Raw genomic sequence first — 18,678 nt, forward strand, 5'->3', positions numbered from 1 at the left:
GGTGTCCCCATCCCTTGCCACCTGGCTGTCTGACAGTGCTTCACTGTGTTCCTAATGGGATGTTCTCATCTTCCTTAGCACGTTGTTCTCAGGCTGATGGGACTTGAGAATAATGTGCTCAGATGAGTTGGAGGCAGCCAGCCCAGCCAAGATTCTGACAGTGACGAAAGGTCTTGTGCTGCCTGCCCTGCCAGCAGCTCCAGCAGCACAAAGAGAGGGCTGTGTGCTTGATCTGTCTGTCTGGGTTTGTAACAGGAATGTGTGTGCAGCCAAATGGCTTCTTCAGCAATGCTCAAATAATCCCAAATCCTCGGGTGTGAGCAAACCCAAGTCTTGTTGCTGCCCCACCAGTCTGCTCCGTGCTGTGCCCTCTGTGAGATGGGAGTGCAGGGGAATCCAGACACTGGGGAGCTTCCAGTGTGCATGTCCCTGGTGACTGTCCAGCTTCCCTCTCTCTGTACTGGATTGTGGTGGGTTAATATCACTGGTTTAAGACCAGTGTATTCCTGTCTAAGACCTGCAGCTTGTTGGCTCTTGCCAAGGCAGTGTCCCCACTTGCTTTGTCACTGTTGTGTGGAGGTGGGACAGGTGGTGACAAGGCACAGCCTCAGGTCTGAGTGCTGTGTGGCTGTTGCCTTCTAGCTGGTAGAAATGTGAGAGACACAGCTAAAAAGGGGTAAAAGGCTTTTACCTCAGTATTTTAATAGGATGCGAGGTGCACAGCTTTACACCATTTGCCCCATGCCAAGATGTACACTCTGCATAACGCATATACAATTTTATGGACCTCACAAATTAGCATATCTACCTAAAATCCCCAAATAAGAAACTTAATGAATGAAGTAATTGTCCCCCTATTTTAATTACCCCCCTAAATGAGGCTAGAACTCTGTTTACAAAATGCGTTTCAGAGAAAATGCTTCAACCAAGGTTGAAGTCTCTAGTTTTGAGATGGTATAGAGTACTCTGTCTTCCTGCTGAGAATGTTTGGTCTTTCTGCTTTGCAGGACCCCAAACTAAGCTAAAATATCAAACTACAAGAATTACAAGCAAGCAAGGCTAAGGGTACAAAGAGTGTATAAAGGGTACAAAAAATAGGAGAAGTGTATAAAAATGTATTTGAAAAAGGGTATATAAAAGAAAAGGCAAAAAATCATCAGGCATCATGGCCATGTTAGGGTTGGCACTGGACCTAGGTGGCTTTGGGTCAGGAGCTGGAAATTGCACCAGGGAAGGTGGTAGCCTGGCCTATATGTGCTTCCTGGGCCAGGCACTGAGCTTCAGAACAACCTAAACAGGAGCCTTGGTCCCTGCTTTACACCTCTGATGTCCAGCAGCTTTCAGCTGTAGCCTGTAAGAACTGACAACTGGAGGAGTTTGTTTTGCTTGTTTGTTTGGAGACCCATGGACTGCTTCCAGCACTTCTGTGGAGGAGCAGCTAGAAGAAGCAGGCTTGTCTGTGCAACACAAGTGTACATGGACTTGGCTTTTTTTATTTTGAGTCCGTGCTTTCTTCAGGAAGTCTTTAGTGGCCCATCAATCCAAAAAGGATTAAACAGTCATTGCTGAATTGTAGGAATAAAGCTCAGTGATAGAGATGAGACTTTTCTGGGGTTGGTGCAAGACTGTCAAAAGGCAAGCAGCTACCTTGGCCCTCCCACTTTCTTGCCCTTGTGCCAAGCATGTTTCTATAACATATATTTTTCCAAACAGAGAAGTGTGCCTGGGTGTGGGTAGAATGGAGTAAAAAAAACAACAACAAAGCGAAAGTCCTCCTACGTTTGTGTGCCTCTCTGGCGAGGATGGAGCAAAGGTCTGTCAGCACCATCAGCAGCATGACTGACTGACAAGACAGCTCTTGAATACCACAGGGATCAGAGCCGTGTGTGAGCCTGTGCAGAAAGGATTTGCGAAGGGCTGGAATGTACTTTTATAAGCATTTCTTGTAGCAGTGATCTTCATGCAAAAAAAGTGTAGCTCTGAAATGTTCATCCCTGCTCCTGTGCTGCCTGCCTTGTCTTGCTAGTACAGCTGTTCAGGCAGCTGTGCTGTGGACTTGCTCAGAGACCTATTGCAGTTAAAAATAACACTTCAACACTTCCCTCCCATTCTCTTTTTTTTTTTTTTTTTTAACAGTCAAGAGCAAGTGCTGCTTCTTGAATACATGGCAATAATAACAGCCCAGACTGTGGCTCTGTGCTGGGGTGTCTTTGATTAGCTGTGAACTGATGGTAGGGCTCAAACCCCTAAGTTGGATGAGCCCTTCCAGCAGGCCAGATGCTTCTTGTAAGCAGAAGGTCATTATCCCACAATCCTTCTAGGAAGGTGAAGTGGTATTAGGGATCACAGAACTAGTCTCTATGGACAAGATTCCCTTGCCCTGTCCTGTAAAAAGCATGTGTTGGTGACCACCAAGCTCTCTGGATTTGTCACCTGTGAATAGCACAGCTGCCTGTGACTCAGCTGTGGCTTTTCCAGATCTGAGGCTCAAGGCAACGTTTCCTTCTTTGCACAGAAATGGCCACTGGAAGTGCTTCAATGCTATTTAGTTTCATATAATCTTTCCTTTTTTGAAAGAAGTTGCAATGAAAAAAAGCAACAACAAAACCTTAATTACACCATCCAAATTTGTACGTGCTTAAAGTGAGACTCTCTGGGATCACGTAACTGTGACCTTTGTCCTCATCTCCACCCTGCTGCATGTCACTGTCCTTCCCTCAAGTGCTGCTCTGGCTGTTAGGAGCTTTTGTAATCTTAAAACACCCTTCGATGCACAAAGACTCAACCAAAAATTCCATTAAATATGGTAAAGCATTATCTGATCTCTTAGTACAGACAACTAGAAACTCTTCCAGTTATTTTGTGAGGATACCTGGGTGCAGAGTAATGTCTTGATGCTTCTCTAGTGGAGCATGTCCAACTGTGAGAAAAGGGGAAGGTTAATGGGATCATGGCTTGGGAAAATGCAGCTACTTTCTCATTTCCTTGTTTTGTCCCCCCTTTGTGGTGATGGAAATGTTTTATCTTTTCTGACTCTGAACTCTTTCACAAACAGAATCCTCATAAATTCCCCTTGTACTTTTGATGCATGCTGGGGGTTTTGGGGTTATTTTCACTTTATCTTTGAGGTTGTGCCTGTGCTCTGCCAAAGAGAAACCTTGATCTTCCCCAGAGGTTTTGCCTGTGGAGCACAGCAGGAGGGGTTTGTACTTCCCTCTGTGGCTTCAGAAGCACCTTGTAGTTCTCTGCTTTATGATGTATGTTTCAAGTAGGAGATACTCCCCTTTCTCGGTCCTCTTAAGCTTCTTAGCTTGTCACATTGCAGGAAAAATAAGTGTCAGACCTCTTAAGTGTAAATTTTTTGGTGCCACTGCCTTGAATTCCCCTTGAAGCAGGCAGGACCCCAGGTCTGACAGATGTGGGAAACGAGGCCCCATTATGCAGTCTGGGGGATCAGGGCACTGTTCATCCTGGGTTCACAGAGAAACTGATGTGAACCTGCCCCAGAAAGCTGAGCCTGATGCTGTGTGTCAGTCCCTGTCCCAGTATGTATGTGGTTTGTGTTCTTTTGCCCTACTGCCTATCATAACAAGTTAAAAATACACACTTGGTGTTTTTTACAGTGTAGGTAGAGCATTCCTTTGAAAGTTCAAGTGGGAAAGTAATAGGCATTGGCAAAAGTGTGCTGCTTTCTAACTGGTGCCAAAGGGACTTGGTCCATTTCCCATTTCACTTGTCTCAAGGTCATTTTCAGCATCTTTTGAAGAAGCTGTATTTACCCCTGCCTGTAACACTGTTGTTGATCCCATATCTGGGCTCTAGGTGCAAATCCAGCATCTGCACTTCAAACAGTCAATGGAGCTTACAAGAAACAACTGAAAAATGATGCCTGAGCTGGTAGAAATGCCTTGCAGTGAGAGCCATGTACCCTTTATGCCATGAAAATACTATTCTCAGACTCATTAACCTGGCACAGAAAGTCACAGTAAACACAAATGCTTGCCCTTGGTTTTAGTTGAATACAGTCAGTGTGGGCATAGGTATAAATATATAATATGTATTCTTTTTGAATGGAATACAGAGGTTTGTACAAAAGGTCTGATCCAGTGGTAGCATGGATGGTTCTGTTAATGAAGTGGAGGTTGAGGGGAGAGTGGAAAAGTCATTTTATGCCAACAAGGACAAAGAAATAAACGTATGCGAAAATAGACATGAGTGCAGGAGGGGAAAAAGACACGAGTCCAAACCTTGGCTGGTTGAAAGTGTGTCAGAAGTCCATATGTCTGTATGCTGCCCTGACTCCTGTAGCTCTTTTGATGCTTTTTTGTTTTTTCTGATGCTAATTCTCTTTACTTTGTTTCCCTGTTCAGTATGTCGAGACTTCGCTATTCTGGAAGATCATACCTTGGCCCATAATTTACAGGAACAAGAGAGTAAGTAGCAATGATTTTCATAACAAACTGAAGCAAGCTTGTCCCAACAGATATCTGCCTTTATTTGATTTTGCTAAGAAAAATGCTTCCTGCTTTTATTTAATTTTTATTATTTTTAATGGAATACAGTCTATTATTGCTGTCTTCACTATCCTGTAACACTGCACTTCACTCTGCTCCAGCTCACATTGTACCCTAGAGATAGTTGCATTTCATATTTCAATTTTGTGCTCTCCTTTAGAGTTGAGTTTGTTTATGCCATTTATGATAAAATTGCATGTAGGAGTGCACTTGGGGTTTTGTTGCTGTGCAAGGTTTTCAGAAATGACTAGCAATTTTGGAAGCTTCAAGTTTTATAGTCTGACTTGAAGTACAACCAGAAGAGGTCTGTTTACTTATTTCAGAATTGCCAGTGTCTGGCTTTTGAAAGAAGCCTTCCTTTTCAGAATATTTTGAGGTAGGGCAGCTGTACACTAGAAGGGTTTGTAAAGGAGGAAGAAAAAAAGTACAGCCAGGAACTTCAAGGTCCCTGGTGCTTTTGTTTTTAATTTATATTTTTTTAATATGCTTATCTGTTACTTTGGGTATGTTTACATGGCAGTTTCAGGTGTGGTGGCCTCTCTAGTCAGCTTCTCACCGATTTGGTGTCTGCCAGTACCAGGTGCTAATGCCATTCCAGCTGCTCCACCAAGGGTGCAGCTGCTTGTGCCCTTGGTGCTGGAACCTGAGACCACTGAATTAAAGACTACTCTGGGCTGCAGCTCATGTAGCTTTTTTTTCTGGCAGGCAATATCCATGTATGGTAAAGGACTCATTGGAGTACTGAGTTGCTCTGTTGCTAAATATAAAGGTAGAGACATTTTTGGAACCGATTATACTGAGAGTGAGAGGAGTTTTCTTCTGTAGAAGTTCTTGAGAACAAATTTGGAAAGTATCCATAGGAAGGGGTTTAGGTTCAGCTCATCCTCATGTGCCTCTGGTGGTCCCTCTCAGGCCCACTTCCTTCATCTAGGGTGATTTTCCATAGTCAGAAAATAAAATTCAAAGCCTAAAACCCATTCCCTATAAACGTGGATGTGTTAAGATATGCAGAACTTGTTTTGGTAACAGACACATACACAGCCCCCTCAGTGCTGAAAAGAGGCAATCTCAAGCTGCTAGCATAATTTCAGTTCAGGACTTTCCCACCTTTAGAGAGATTGCTTGGTGTTTCCCTGCCAAGATCTGTCTTCCTTTCTGGGCTGGAATCTCCCTCCCACTTGGTTTATCTTGTTCTCACAGTGAAGTTCTGCAGCCTGATTTGAGGGTTCTTGTCTGTGTTTATTTCCAGTTGAGCATCACTTGGCCACAAATGTTCAGCGTAATCGTCTGGTGCAACATGACTTGCAGATGGCCAAGCAACTACAAGAAGAGGAGGATAAGAAAGCCCGTGCTCAAATCCAGAAACACCGAAAAGACTTGTGAGTTTGTGCTGGAGCTGCTGGAATAAAAATATTAATCCCATTTGGTCAGAGCAAATCTTAGAGCACTGAGATCAGCTGCTTTGAGTGGACAGTGAGGGGTTCAGGCTCATCAGCCTTTGCTTTTGTTTCTTTTTTACTTTGGCTGTCCATTGCTGTAAAAGTATTGAAACCAGGCTCTGGCACAGAGTAATGAGAACAGGGTGGCAGTAGGTGGTCCTGGAGTCCATCCTGCCTTAGATTCTGTTGCCTGTCCATGAGAAGGAGCCTTCCCATTGTACTGCTTGTCAAAATGGAGTAGCTTGACCACCTTTATTGACCTTGTCCCTAGTTGAAGTTTGAGAGAGAAGGAACCATGCCACAGAAATACCCAGTACTACAGAAGAGTCTGTCTTGTGTGGAAATTGCAGATATTGTTGTGTTTGCCCTGTGCCTGATGAATGCTTTTGAGGAGCTGGGTGCAATGCTTTCTGGTGCCCTGCTGTGCTGACAGCTGAAAGAGCCCCTGCTTGTGCTTGCATATATTGAGTGTGAAATGACCTGGGAAGGGGAATTGCTGCCCCAGGGTGGCTTGATGGGGATGGGTGTTGGGGGACAGGCCTTCTCTTGCAGTCACTGACTTCTGCCACAACTGTGGGAGGGTGTTTAATGAGTGATCCAGTTTGTTCTGCAGGTTTGCTCACTCCCCACACACCACGTCTTGAACCTGTGGCCTGTGGTTTGGCTCTCTGAGTGGCTCTCAGCTCTGGAGCTGGAATAGAAGTGAAACATGGCAGCACAGGGCTAAACAAACTGTGCCTTCCAATCCAGAGTGGATTTGCAGAGCACTGGATGTAACAGATGGTTCGTGTGACAGGGCTCAGCCAGATCCCACTCGTGAGAGGTGGCACTATGGGGTCCCTGCAAATACAAGGTCTGCAAGGCAGGATGCATCTCCCAGCAGCTGTGCTGCCTCCTGGCTTTTGTTCTGCTCTGGGATGCCACCCACCAGGTGCTGTTGGTGGTGGATCACAGAGCTTGGGTGGCTCATCTGACAGGGCCAGCAATGGAGCAGAGCAGCTCTGTGTTGCAGATGTGGGAGATACAGGACTGGCTTCAAAGCAGCGGCTCATGAAAGCTTTGAAGTTGGGGTGTGACACATCAGCCACTGTTTTCAATGTTCCCAGCACCCTGGGACAGACCTTATGTACATACGTATCTCTCAAGTCTGTGCTCTTTTGCAATAGTTCTGTCTTTATTACCAATTAGAGATGTGAGGGAGTAAATGACAACATAAAAATTGATTTTGTATGGAAGACATGATTCCTCTTTGTTACTTGCTGGGAGCTGCAAACAATTTTCTTGTCGTAGGGCTCTGTAAAATGGAATTTACGAACTTTGTGAGCCAAAGCACAGGCAGAACTGCTGATGTAAAATGTTGTGTCAGCAGCAGTTCTGCTTCTGAGAGCAGGAGCTCTTCTGCAAGAATAGTAAAAGAAGTTGGAGGCATCCTTTTGTAATTGGATCTTTTTCTTCCTTAATTCTTTGTGCATTCCCTCTGTCTCTTCTTTGTCCAAGAGTAGCATGTTCTGGCAACAAAATAATCCCTGCTGTTGTTGCTTTCTGTGTCATCTAGGACAGTTTGACACTGCAAGCTGATGGGAGAAGTAAGAGGGCAGAACTAAGGGGTCTTTAGAAACAGGAAACATAAACAGTCTCTTCAAAGTTATTGACTTTCTTCTCTCTTTCAAAGCCTAAATTCTCTCAGAAAGACTTCGTGAAGATAAATGAGAGAATAGAAACATTTCTTTTTAGGAATTTAGGGAAGCCTCAAACCTTGTTTTCATGCTTCTTTGAAAGCATCTCTCACATCTAGCTGAGCAGCCTGCACACTGCTAAGCATAGTAGCAAGATTACTAAAATAAAATAGTGTGAAAATATGTTCTTTCCCCGTTTTGCTTCCAGTGCTGTGATGGTTCTGTTGCACTGATGTGAACAGTTCCTTTGAACAGTTCTCTTAAACATTCCCTTTTTTTCTCGTCATCTGGCAACAACTAGTAGCTACAGTCATTGTGAATGGGAGGGAGCTTTCTGATCACACAGACTTGTTTTTTTTCTCTTTATTATAAACTGATGTAGAGTTTTCCCAACATTCTTAACACTCGTGGCTGCTCAGGAGTGAAGGACACATGAGAGGGATGTTCAGGAATGGTGATGTTTATGTTGCTTTGGCTGATTCCTGGGGTCTGATGGGCACTTGAACTCACACTAAAGAAACTGAAGAGCAAGAAGAGCTGTCAAAGCTCTTGAACCTATTTTCTTATGCTCACACTAGTTAATACATTAATTTATGTTGGCTAACTAATCAGGTTTCAGTATTTAATTACTTCTCAGCAATAAACCCCCAAATCTAATCCTGTGTGGCTGTTCAGTTTTTAGGAATTGATATGATATATTCCAAGATGTGTCATCAGGAACAAGAAAATGCTTCTGTGTGTGCGTAGCTTCTGGTGTTCTTTGCTGCGAGCAGAGAGGCAATGACCTTGTTGCCTTGGCTGTGAAAGATGATTAGTTGTTTTTCTGGCCTGCTTGTCTGCAATAGGATGTATTTTAAGCATTTAGCAAGTCAGTTTGTGCTGATGAACTTGGCACCTTAGCTCTTCTCACAGGTGCCAGGGGAACTGGAGACGTGCAATGCCTTGATGTGTCTGACCTTTCTAACTTATTTTCTACCTGGTTTCATGTCCTCAGAGCCTGGGGTTGTAAGGGATCCACTACCAGGCTCACTGACAGCCTGCTCCCTAGGATTTGCTTATTCATCTATTGTTTTGCTGGGAGCTGCGGTGCTCTGCTGCTGCCAGGTTTGCCAAGGTCCTTTTTTATAAAGCAGGTTCAAGAACTAGATTTGCTGCTGTGTGAACTCTCATGGCTTTGAATAGATCTTTCCCCAGAGTCAAATGAAACACACACAGGCACACGCAAAAATTGCTAGGTTTTATTACCTGGATGAAAGAAACTGGTGTCATAAGATGTTTGACCTATTGATGACTCCAGCCTGATTGCAGGTGTGCTTCCAAGGAGCTGTTGACAAAAATGATCTTCTTTTCCTTCCTGCTGTGTATGCCTTTTTGTTGCCTCTGACAAATGAGTTGTTTCTCAGTGACATTTGTCCTCTAAACCCTCTTGTTGCAATGTCCTTCCTCTCCATCTTTGCCACATATCCACCCTTTCTGCTTCTGTCATTCTTCTTCACTTTCTGTAAAAGAAGGCTCTGTTGTGCCACTGGCTGCTTCAGCCATGACACATTTCTTGGTTTTGCAACAAAAAGTGCTTGTCTGCACTTAAAAGTGTTTTAACTTCCTCTTCTCATGCCCTAGAGTCTCTCCCAGTCCTTTGCCTTTTGATTCACTAGGTCATTTATGCCCAGATTCTTGCTCAAACCTAGAACTAGTCACTCCAGCCCACATAGCACAGCTTTGACATAGCTCAGCCTGCTTCAATTATTTGCTTATCTTCCATAACATATTCTTTGTAGTCTTCTCATCACCTTATCTCATCTGATCATTGTCAGTGTATTCTTCAAACAATTGTATTCTAATAAAGCAGGCTCTGCTTGTTGCAGCTCCTAGCTATTCACCTCCTATGCCTTACCTTTCAGTAGCTGCAATTGCAGGGATTGACTTTTCTGACCTGTTTAGAGCTGGTCTTTAGTTCAATATCAACAGTGCTGAAAGAGAGAGCTTTTAATCTTCTCAAATCCCCCAGCCCTTTTCTGAATTGCCGTGAGGAATCCTTGGCCATTGTTCCAGCCTGTTTGTTGTAAATTGGAGCATGCAGCTGAGTGTGGTACTGTTCTTGCACATGCTTTCCAGCCTTCTTGGTCTGTCTGCACAGCCAGAACTCTCATGTCTCAATTTCTCTGATCTCTCCCCACTTAATGCAGCCTTGAGTCCCTGCAAGCACACTGCCACTGTGGCAGTGCAGCCCTCCCCCTTGTTTTGACATGCTGCTCCCTTGCCTCTTGGCACTGGTCCTGCTTTTGTGTCTCAGTAGCATTTCTCATTCATTACTGAACTGCCACCTCCAGCCTCCACTTGGTCTGTGTACCATATTCCTGCACTTTCTTCTCCTTGGCTCACATGTGAAAACCACTTTCCATAAATGCCTGCGTTAACCGTACCCCTGAACCCCTCCTTTGATAGCACATGTGCAAAAACTCAGCACAATTAGGTTGTTTGCAGACTCCTGAGCACTGCCTTGGCTTGCCCTAGTTTGTGGTACCTGCCTCCTTTCTTAGCAATCTGCCCATGAATCTCTTTTGCTTTGTACTCTGTGGATGTTTTGGGACGTATTTTCTAAATCTGGCTGCCAGTAAGTACAGGGAGTCCTGGTCCCTGGTGAGGATTCATAGCTCTGCACTAACACTGAGTAATAATTCTTTTGTGTAAATCAGGTGGACTTTTTTAGCTCTTTTATCCCTTTCTCCAGGCTGACTGATGCCTGTGACTTCAGCTGCCTATCATCCCTGTCTCCTTGCCTTCTAGGGAACGACAGGACTGCGAGATTGCTCAGGAAATCCAAGTGAAGCTCGCGTTTGAAGCGGAGGAGCGCCGCAGGCAAGAGGAAAAAGACGAGGTAACCTTAAAAGCAGCAGGGATGGCAGGGCTATTTGTAGCAGCCCTTTCAGGGCAGACATTCCTTGGCCACTAGCCACAGGAGTTGGCTTGCATGGTGGCAGTCCTTGTCCTGACAGATGTCTATGCACAGAGATTTGGGGAGTCCTGTTACAGGAATAAGATCCAGTCATAGTCCTCACACTCAGGGGTCATAAGTGTTGTTGATGGCAGTGGCCTTGCTAATGAAGAGGGCAAATAATAGGTAAGTCTTGCTGAGGTGTTTATTGCCCTGCTGTAGGAAGTTGTAATTGTTTATACACTCTGAGACCTGCTTGCTTTCTCAAATGCAAGACAGATACTGCTCTTGGGAGAATCCTGTGCTGTGACTTCTTTGTTTTTGATGCAAAGATTTCAGCAGGACACTCAGCCCAGCCATCTGTTTCTGTCTTCTCTGTTCTTCAATTTAGTCTTTCAGAGCCTGAGCACCCTGTTACAATTTCTTATTAGCAAATTCCTTTTGTGACTTCAGAATGTTGCTCTGATGCTGTTGCTTGAGAGTGGACAGTGTGGTTTGTTCATAGTGCATGAAGGATTTGGTTTGTTGGTCACCTTATTGGGTCAGCCTGTCAGATTGAGTTTTCCCACAGAGTAGAGGAGCATCTGTGTGAGCCTGTAGTATGTCCCCATTTTTGATTACAGATGGTTTCCTGAGAAGTCTGAGTAGTCTCAAGATGTTCAAGAGGCACCTGGTGGCATTTTCTGTGTAGGAAGAGCTTGAAGACAAGGCTGTGTTTCCTGGAAGAGCCTGAAATAAGAATCTGCCCTTACCTGACAGATGCATTCGATTTTTTTTGCAAGACTTCATTTTTGTCTCCTACCATTAATTCCAAGCAAGTTCTGAAAGGCTGCCCAAGCAGATGGGAAGGGCTTGGCTTCTAAGAGGAGCTTGTGGGTGGGAGGAACACTTTGGCTACAGGATTTGTGCTCAAGAGGTAGCAGCAATCTGTCTTATTTTTATCAGGAAGGTGAAGGAGATGCAAAGCTAATGTTGACTTGGGGAATTGCCCCTTTCCTTCCTGCTTTATGTAGAGTACTGCAGGGATGTCAGCAGTCTGCCAGCAGGTCCTTGCCACTTGTCACACCAACCTGCTGCCCATCTTGTGCAGTTGGGCACTTCAGCTGACTGTGGCATAAAGCAAGGAGAAGCCATAAATATCCTTTCTCTTCCTGCTGGTACGTGGGAAGTTCCCAAGTGTGGCTGAAATGAAGCTGAGGACAGAGGCAGATCCTTTCTAGAGTGCAAGGTTTCAAAATGAAGCACTAAGCCTGCCTGCCCTGCCTGCTTATGAATCCTGTTTGTAAGAAGTGGTTTGTGTGGATTTGCAAGTCCTGAGCTGTCTCAGTCCTGGAGATAATGTGCTTAAGCTCATATATTTATAGACTTACTGTACTCACTAGAAGAGGTTAACCTTGTCAGGGGAAAGAGTTTGTGGAGGTTTTTTGTTTTGGTTTTGTTTTTTCTTTTTTGTTTTGTTTTAATTTTGGTTGTTTTTTTTTTTATTTTTGGGGGTTTTTTTGTTTTTTGGAAAGAGCCTGTGGCATCCCCTGATTCTTCACAAAGCTGGTTCCAGAGCAGACCTTATCTGAATCCTGAAATAAGTTTGTACTTGAGCAGCCATCCAATGTTCTCCAGTGCTGGCTTTGCTCTGAGGGGTGTTGACTCTTAGTTTGCATTTCAGCCATGCCTTTCCTGCCTGCAGTGTCCATTCTATGTGCATGGCTCTAAAGGTCCTGAGGATTAGGAAGGCTTAAATGAATAGCATCCAAGGGGGCAGCATGCCCTGCTGGTATCTCCTAGCTTTGCTCCTGAGCTCCAGACTGGCTCCCCTGACTCACAGGGCCTCAGAGGAGCAAACCCCAGGGAGCTGTTTGCGTTTCCTGGGCCTTGTTGATCCATTAGTCATCTCAAAGGAAAACCAATTAGGAAAATGGAGTGCTCTTCTCTTTGGCATTTCTACCAAAACTGTGACAGAAGACAAACGGCTGCAGTGCTGTGCTCCTGCCTTGTGCCTAGTTTGCTCTTCCTAATGTCCTTTCGATTTTCTTTCCCTTCTAGTCTGTCTGTCAAACTGATGCATTTCCCTGCCTGGCATCCTATAGTCCCTGCAAATTACAGCCAGTGTGAACTGAGTTCATGGTTTGCTCTGGGAACTCCTTCCAGTCAGAAGTGCCTTTAGCTGGACACAGCCTTTGCCTGTGTATTTTTCTTTCCCTGGCAGAGTGCAGGGGGAGATCCAGCCCTCTCCTGTAAGTGGATGTGCACTTCTGTGACTTCCAAATCCTTGCTGAAAGCCTGAGGTTGCACACGCAGTCACTTCTGCCCTGCTTTGCCCATTAGGGCTTAGCAAGCTCGTGTGCAGCAGGAGCAGGAACCTGTGAGTCTGCCATGGGGTTGGAATCTCAGTGCTGGGCCTGGGTGAGGTTGAATAGTGGTTGCTGAGATGGTCCCTTGTGTCATCCACTAATTTGAAAGCCTCATCCAGTCCAGGGGTTGAATCTTAGTAACTGTTGTTGCTGTGTCTGAAAAATTAAACCTTTCTTTTTTAGAGAATTTTAATAACTGAATTAAGAACTTGAATAAAAGAATCTGGAGATACTTTTTAGTGGTGATTTAATGTCTGTTTTCTTCTATCTCTGTAGGATATTGCCCGTCTCCTCCAACAGAAAGAATTGCAGGAAGAAAAAAAGCGCAAGAAGCACTACCCAGAGTCCCAGGGACACCCAGGCTATGAAGAGAGCTATTATGCAGAAAATGGAGGTATGTTATTGCAAGATAGAAGGTCAAGACCATGGCAGGTGAAACCTGGTGGTCTGAAAATTCTGGTTGGGAAACTTCCCTTGTGCTACAGTCCTGAATTTAGCACTGTAGCCTTACATTAGGATCAGAATCCAATTATTTTGTAATTGGGAAATATTTGGTTAAAGAAAAAAAAAAGCTGAGAAAACAATTTAATATTTTGTATTGCCCTTGAAGGTGGCCTAAAGGGCAGGGATAGGGTGTGTGGGGTGTGTATGTGCAAGTACAGCCACACATGCATATATTAAAAGTGCTTGTGGAAGAAAACAGTGGCTGATGAGGCAGTTCTTGCTGTATGACACCGAGAGCGTGGGGGAGAAATGCTGGTGCAATTCCATGCTTGCATTTGGAGATAAGCTGTTCCATGTGCTTGTTTGTGATGCTGGCACAGCTACATGAAGGAATCAATGCTGGTTCATGGAGCTGTGTTTCAAAAATAGCTCCTTGCAGGTATGTACCCAAGCTGTAAAATTAGCACAACTGCCTTGAATGACTTACTGAAGAACAAGGTCATCTCCACAGAATGTCTCTGCTGTGATTATCATCTGGGACTGTACAGTCTGGAAATTATTTGATCCACAGCTCTTTATTGCTTCCTTTTGGTCAGCTTTTGTGATTGAATACAGACCTTCCTTAAACTGGGAGGAGAGAATCAGGGTGTGTTTAATTATGGAGCAATCTGGGGATGGCTTTGCTGTGCACTGGTGGTGGTTTCTGTGTTCTTTCTTCAGAAATGTGGTGGGGAAGATGGGTTGCTTTTGATTAACAGATTGTGAAGTTGAAGATCAAACCTCATTTCTCATTTTAACATCAATGCCATTGGCAGTTTTAAAGGCTCTCATTTGAACTTACACAAAGTATTTTAGTTTCAATTTGGAAGAAGTTCAAAGATAGCCAAGAAACTACAAAGCACAAAGTTCAAAAGTGCAAAACAGTAACCAAGTGGAAATCTCATGACCACAAGTTCTGCTACATGTACAAATCTGGGAAAATTTTATCTTGGAGTCTTATTGCCAACCTATACTTCAGGTTTTGAGAATTAAATGAGAGAAGTCTCTGAAAAAATATAGGTAACATTGTGCATGCAGAGATGGTAGGACAGGATGGATTTTTATAACAAATCAGCTATCAAAAGCCTGTGACCTTCTGAAGTGAGACTGTGGTGTGGATTTGGTGAGCAGGGTATCTTGTGGGTCTAAGTTTTCATCCTGCAATAATCCATAATTTTGAAGGTGAGGTAGAAGGTGTTTTCCTGACCACTCATAGTAATGCTGCTCTTGATCTTAAAAGCTATAAAGGACTGGAGTGGATTTTAATGCCTGGATCATCTGGCTTGTTGGTCTGGAACTTCTTAATTACTTGAGCACCAGTTGATTAGGCTTCAGCAGCTTTGATTCATATTGTCCTCATTAGCTGTGAACTGAAGCAAATAAAAAGCCCTTGCTTTCTTTAGGGTTTTTTTTAAATGTTGTTTTGGTGGGGGGTTTTGAGGGGGGGTTTGTTGCTTGAGACTGAATTAAAATTTATCTACATCCATGAGGAATGTGGATTAGGCCTATTGCTCCAAAGGAATCTGAGCTCTTTAAAAGTGGAAAAATAAACATGAAAAAAGGCAGAGTTCCTCCCAGAAGTGTCTGTGCCATGAAAAACATTTTTATATTCGCTCAGTCAGTTGCTGCTTCAGAGAGGTTCTAAAGAGTGTTTACATGGCCCCTTTGGAAAGTGTCACAGGCACCCGCACCTGCTGATGAATTATTCTGAGATACCCCAAAAACAAGGCTTCTGCTTGGGTTGTCTGGCATGGTTGTGTTACCTGCAGCAATCCTTTCCCAGCACAGCCACACTTTGCTCTTTTGTGTTCTCCTGCTCTCTGCTGTTGTATTTATTGAGCTTTTTTAATGACAAAATTGAATTAATTTTTAGACCCTTGTGAGTATTGTTCAAAAACTGGCTCTTGCTTTCAGACTCTGGTCTCTGTTGTTCAGTAAGTCACTTAGATTGTTTTATTGGGGATTTGTTTTCTGTAAATCATATGAATGATCTAAAACTGAACAGAAGAAACCCAACCAGTTAAAGAGTAACCACAGCAGTTCCTGTTACAGTTCTTGGAGTTTTAAAAATACACTTATTCTGGATAAAAGTCACACAGACTTGTTTTCAAGGTGGATTTTCTGTAGGCTCTATTTTTGCTGGCTCTGAAAAAGTTTTTTCTGAATAGAATGACTCAAAGGGAACATTCAGTTTTGGTGTAAGGTTTGTTTTTCTCACTCTGAAATCTAGATGGATTGTAACTGAGATAGAGCTATTTATTAAAGCAGAATGCATTTCATGTGCAGTGAAATCTATTCTAAATATTTTGAGCTACTCTAAAACAAACTCAGAACAGTTCAGGAGGAGAGTCTGCTGCTGCTGGGTTTTTTTGGCGGGGGGTTGTGTGTGTAACTCTGTTTCAAATCAATCTCTGCTTCAAGGCATTTTTTCATTTTGAAAGCTACTGTAGAGAGATAATAGTTCACTCAGTGCAATGATTTTTCTTAGCAAATAGGTTGGTTGAAAAAATAAATCAATTAGTAGGTTGCATGCAGGCAGACTGCTGCATCCTTTTAGCTGTTTCAGGTTTATTACTGAAACTAAAAGCAGAGAAAATTTCTACCTGCTTTCTGGAAAGCACAGAGGAAATAACCCCACCAAAATGCCAAGTAAGCAGCTTTTCTAGCTACAATACTGAGGTCAGGAGCCTGGGTTTTGTGAAGTCTTATTCTGCCCTAAAGTTTCCATCCATAACCATCTCTGCATTCAGAGCTGAAACTTCTTTTTAGACAATGAATAAGTGCAGGCCCTGAAACTTGTGGGTCTGCAAAAGATACGTGACAGTCTGTGGTGGAGGATGTTTGGATGCTGCAGCTATCCTGTGCTTGCTTTTAAAGAAAAAATATCCCATCCTACCTGTTCCCTTCTTTAGGTGGGCCTTCTTTCCCTTCTTTCTGCTTTAGGTGGGCCTTTCTTCCAGTTAGGTGAAACTTTTTTCCTGATGAAAAACCTTGTTCCTGAAGCTGGGGCAAGGCACCTGGGCTTATAAACCAGGGTGCAACCTGACCTCTGCTTGGCCCCTCCTGGCCTTACATCCTCCCTTGTCTCCCACCTTTCCTGCATCTTGGGCCCTTCTTTTCAAGCCTTTCTCAGGTGGTTTCAGGATCCTGCAGCAGTGATGTGTCATCAGGAGATGAACTGAGCTACTCTCTTGGCTGTTCTTCAGCCCCAGTGGCATAATTAAAAATAATTTGTCTCCATATTGACTTGTCCTTGTCTAGGAAGTGCTCAGACACCTTTGGGTTGGACCTGTGCTTTCTGCTCCAGCCTTGTTGCCTCCTCTGCTGCCCTGCTAGCCAGGCTGCCAGTTCACTCTGGCCCCTGTTGTATCCTGCAAGCCTTATCTGTCCCTGTTATTATTCTTCTTTTCGCCATGCCTTGCCTGCATTTTCAGCACCTTGTATCAAGCTCCCTTATCTGCCTGCCGGGAGTCTGGCCTCGAAGCCCCATTAACCCCTGCACCACTAACCCGCTCCTTGTTTGTCCCCCCATTGCTCAGAGCAGCCCTGGGGTGACCCCAGAGAGCACATTTGTGACCCTCCCAGAGCACACAGACATGGCAGGGGCAGGAATCAGCAGAGAGAGCACCGAGGACCCCCGTCGCCTGTGCCCAGCAGTGCCCCCAAACATGGGCACTCCACCTCGGAGGGCCATCGGAGGTCCCCTCAGCTGAGGGAGGCCAGCAGTGGCCATCAGCAGGAGTGGAAGCCAGCCAGCCAGGGAAGGTCCAGGAGACATCCCAGCCTTGACCTGGAAAGAGAGACTGAGCATCGTGCCTACAATCACAGCAACAGCTGGGAGCCGTGGGACAGGAGAACAGCTGGCAGGGAGACTGAGAGGTCTCCTCGCCGTCTTGAGCTGGAGTCAGAGCATGGACTCGCAGAGGAAGCACGGCACAGCAGAAAGCCACCAAGGCAAGACAGAGAAAAGCACCTTCCCCTTCTGGAGATGGAGCTGGAGGCGGAGCAGGAGAGCTGGCATCGGGGTGGCCGACAGCACCCCGAGAAACACAAATCTCGCCATCAGGGCCACTCGGCACACAGGATGGCACAGGATGAGAGGCTCCATGATGCTGAATCTAGAGATGACCATAGGAGGGGTGAGGCAAGAGCCTACAAAAGGGCAGGACACAGGAGACACTCCCCCTCCCCTCATGCTGTGAGCCAGGGGAAGGTTGGAGGCTGCCAGCGAGACCCAGGTAACCAAGTGATGGGGAAGGTGTGTGTGGGGATGACCTTTGTGTGCCCCATACTGATGGCTGAGATGTGTTGCTTCCTTGGAAGATGCTTCTCTCCAGTATCTACCTGTGATGTGCACACAGTGAATCTTGCCCAGGTTTCTTCCTGATTTAGCAGGATTCTTCTTATCCAGTAATGTTCTTGCTCTGTTTATGTCCTGTTGTTCCATGTTGGAGAGGATGAGTAAGAAGGTATTGTTGGAAATGGTGCCCTTGGTATCCTGTGATTTAACAAAACAAATTCCTCCCTCCCACCAAAAAAAACCTCAAACACCACCCCCAAAGAAAGCCCCACAAAAAACCCAACCAACCAACACCCAGCTTTTGTTTAATGATTTGCATTAACAGTTTGTGCAGAGGTCTCCTTGTACCAGAGAAAAAAGAGTAACAAAACCCTGAATGCTAGATTATGGTTGTATTTTGTTGAGTTGAGATGCAGGACAGTAAGTGAGGACACTTCCCTTAAGCACTAAAAAACCCAGCAGTTATCATCCACTTCTTATTGAAAACCCTGCTGGCAACTTAATTAACTCACTTTGGGCAAAGTTCACTAGTGGCGCTGGGCATCCTGCTGGGTTATATTTGTAAGGTGGGTTTTTTTGCCAAATTCTGTACAACTGGAATTTTCTGGGAAATGTGTACCTGTGTAGTTCTTGTTAAACAGCACATGGGTGCTGGGGGCTTTAAGGATCCAGATCCATTTTTCTACCTTTAAAGCCACAGTGGAAGTAGGGGTGACCTAGTGAAAGTAGGAGTTTAGAGACTTGGATCTATGTCTGTTAAAGTGTGGGGCAGCTTATGCTTTAAGCCATCTGACTGATCTTCACATGGATAAGGTGAGGATGATAATGTGTGTCTGTCTCTGGAGGTACTGGGACAATTATCAACAAATGCTTTCCTTGGGGAAGTAGAAGGTGTTAATCAGGTTTAGCTTTAAAATAACAAAACTCTCTACTCAAAGCAAGAACTGAACATTATATGAACTTCAAAAATGCTTACTTGTCTG

General features: G+C 44.5%; 1 protein-coding gene across 3 annotated transcripts in view; it reads left to right on the forward strand.

The window, feature by feature from the left end:
* The window catches only part of CCDC50 (coiled-coil domain containing 50), a 42,573-nt gene that overhangs the window by 13,001 nt on the left and 10,894 nt on the right, over positions 1-18,678 (forward strand). For 2 of the 3 annotated variants that reach the window (XM_085069402.1, XM_085069403.1), the window contains exons 2-6: positions 4,371-4,433; positions 5,764-5,893; positions 10,417-10,507; positions 13,189-13,306; positions 16,935-17,633. In XM_085069402.1, the coding sequence (XP_084925528.1) occupies positions 4,371-4,433; positions 5,764-5,893; positions 10,417-10,507; positions 13,189-13,306; positions 16,935-17,633 (1,101 nt within the window). The remainder of the gene's footprint in view (positions 1-4,370; positions 4,434-5,763; positions 5,894-10,416; positions 10,508-13,188; positions 13,307-16,934; positions 17,634-18,678) is intronic. The other variant, XM_085069404.1, reaches the window with a different exon arrangement.

Source organism: Lichenostomus cassidix, chromosome 9 (assembly GCF_008360975.1).
Source record: "Lichenostomus cassidix isolate B80296 chromosome 9, HeHo_3.0, whole genome shotgun sequence".
NCBI classification, from domain to species: Eukaryota; Metazoa; Chordata; class Aves; order Passeriformes; family Meliphagidae; genus Lichenostomus; species Lichenostomus cassidix.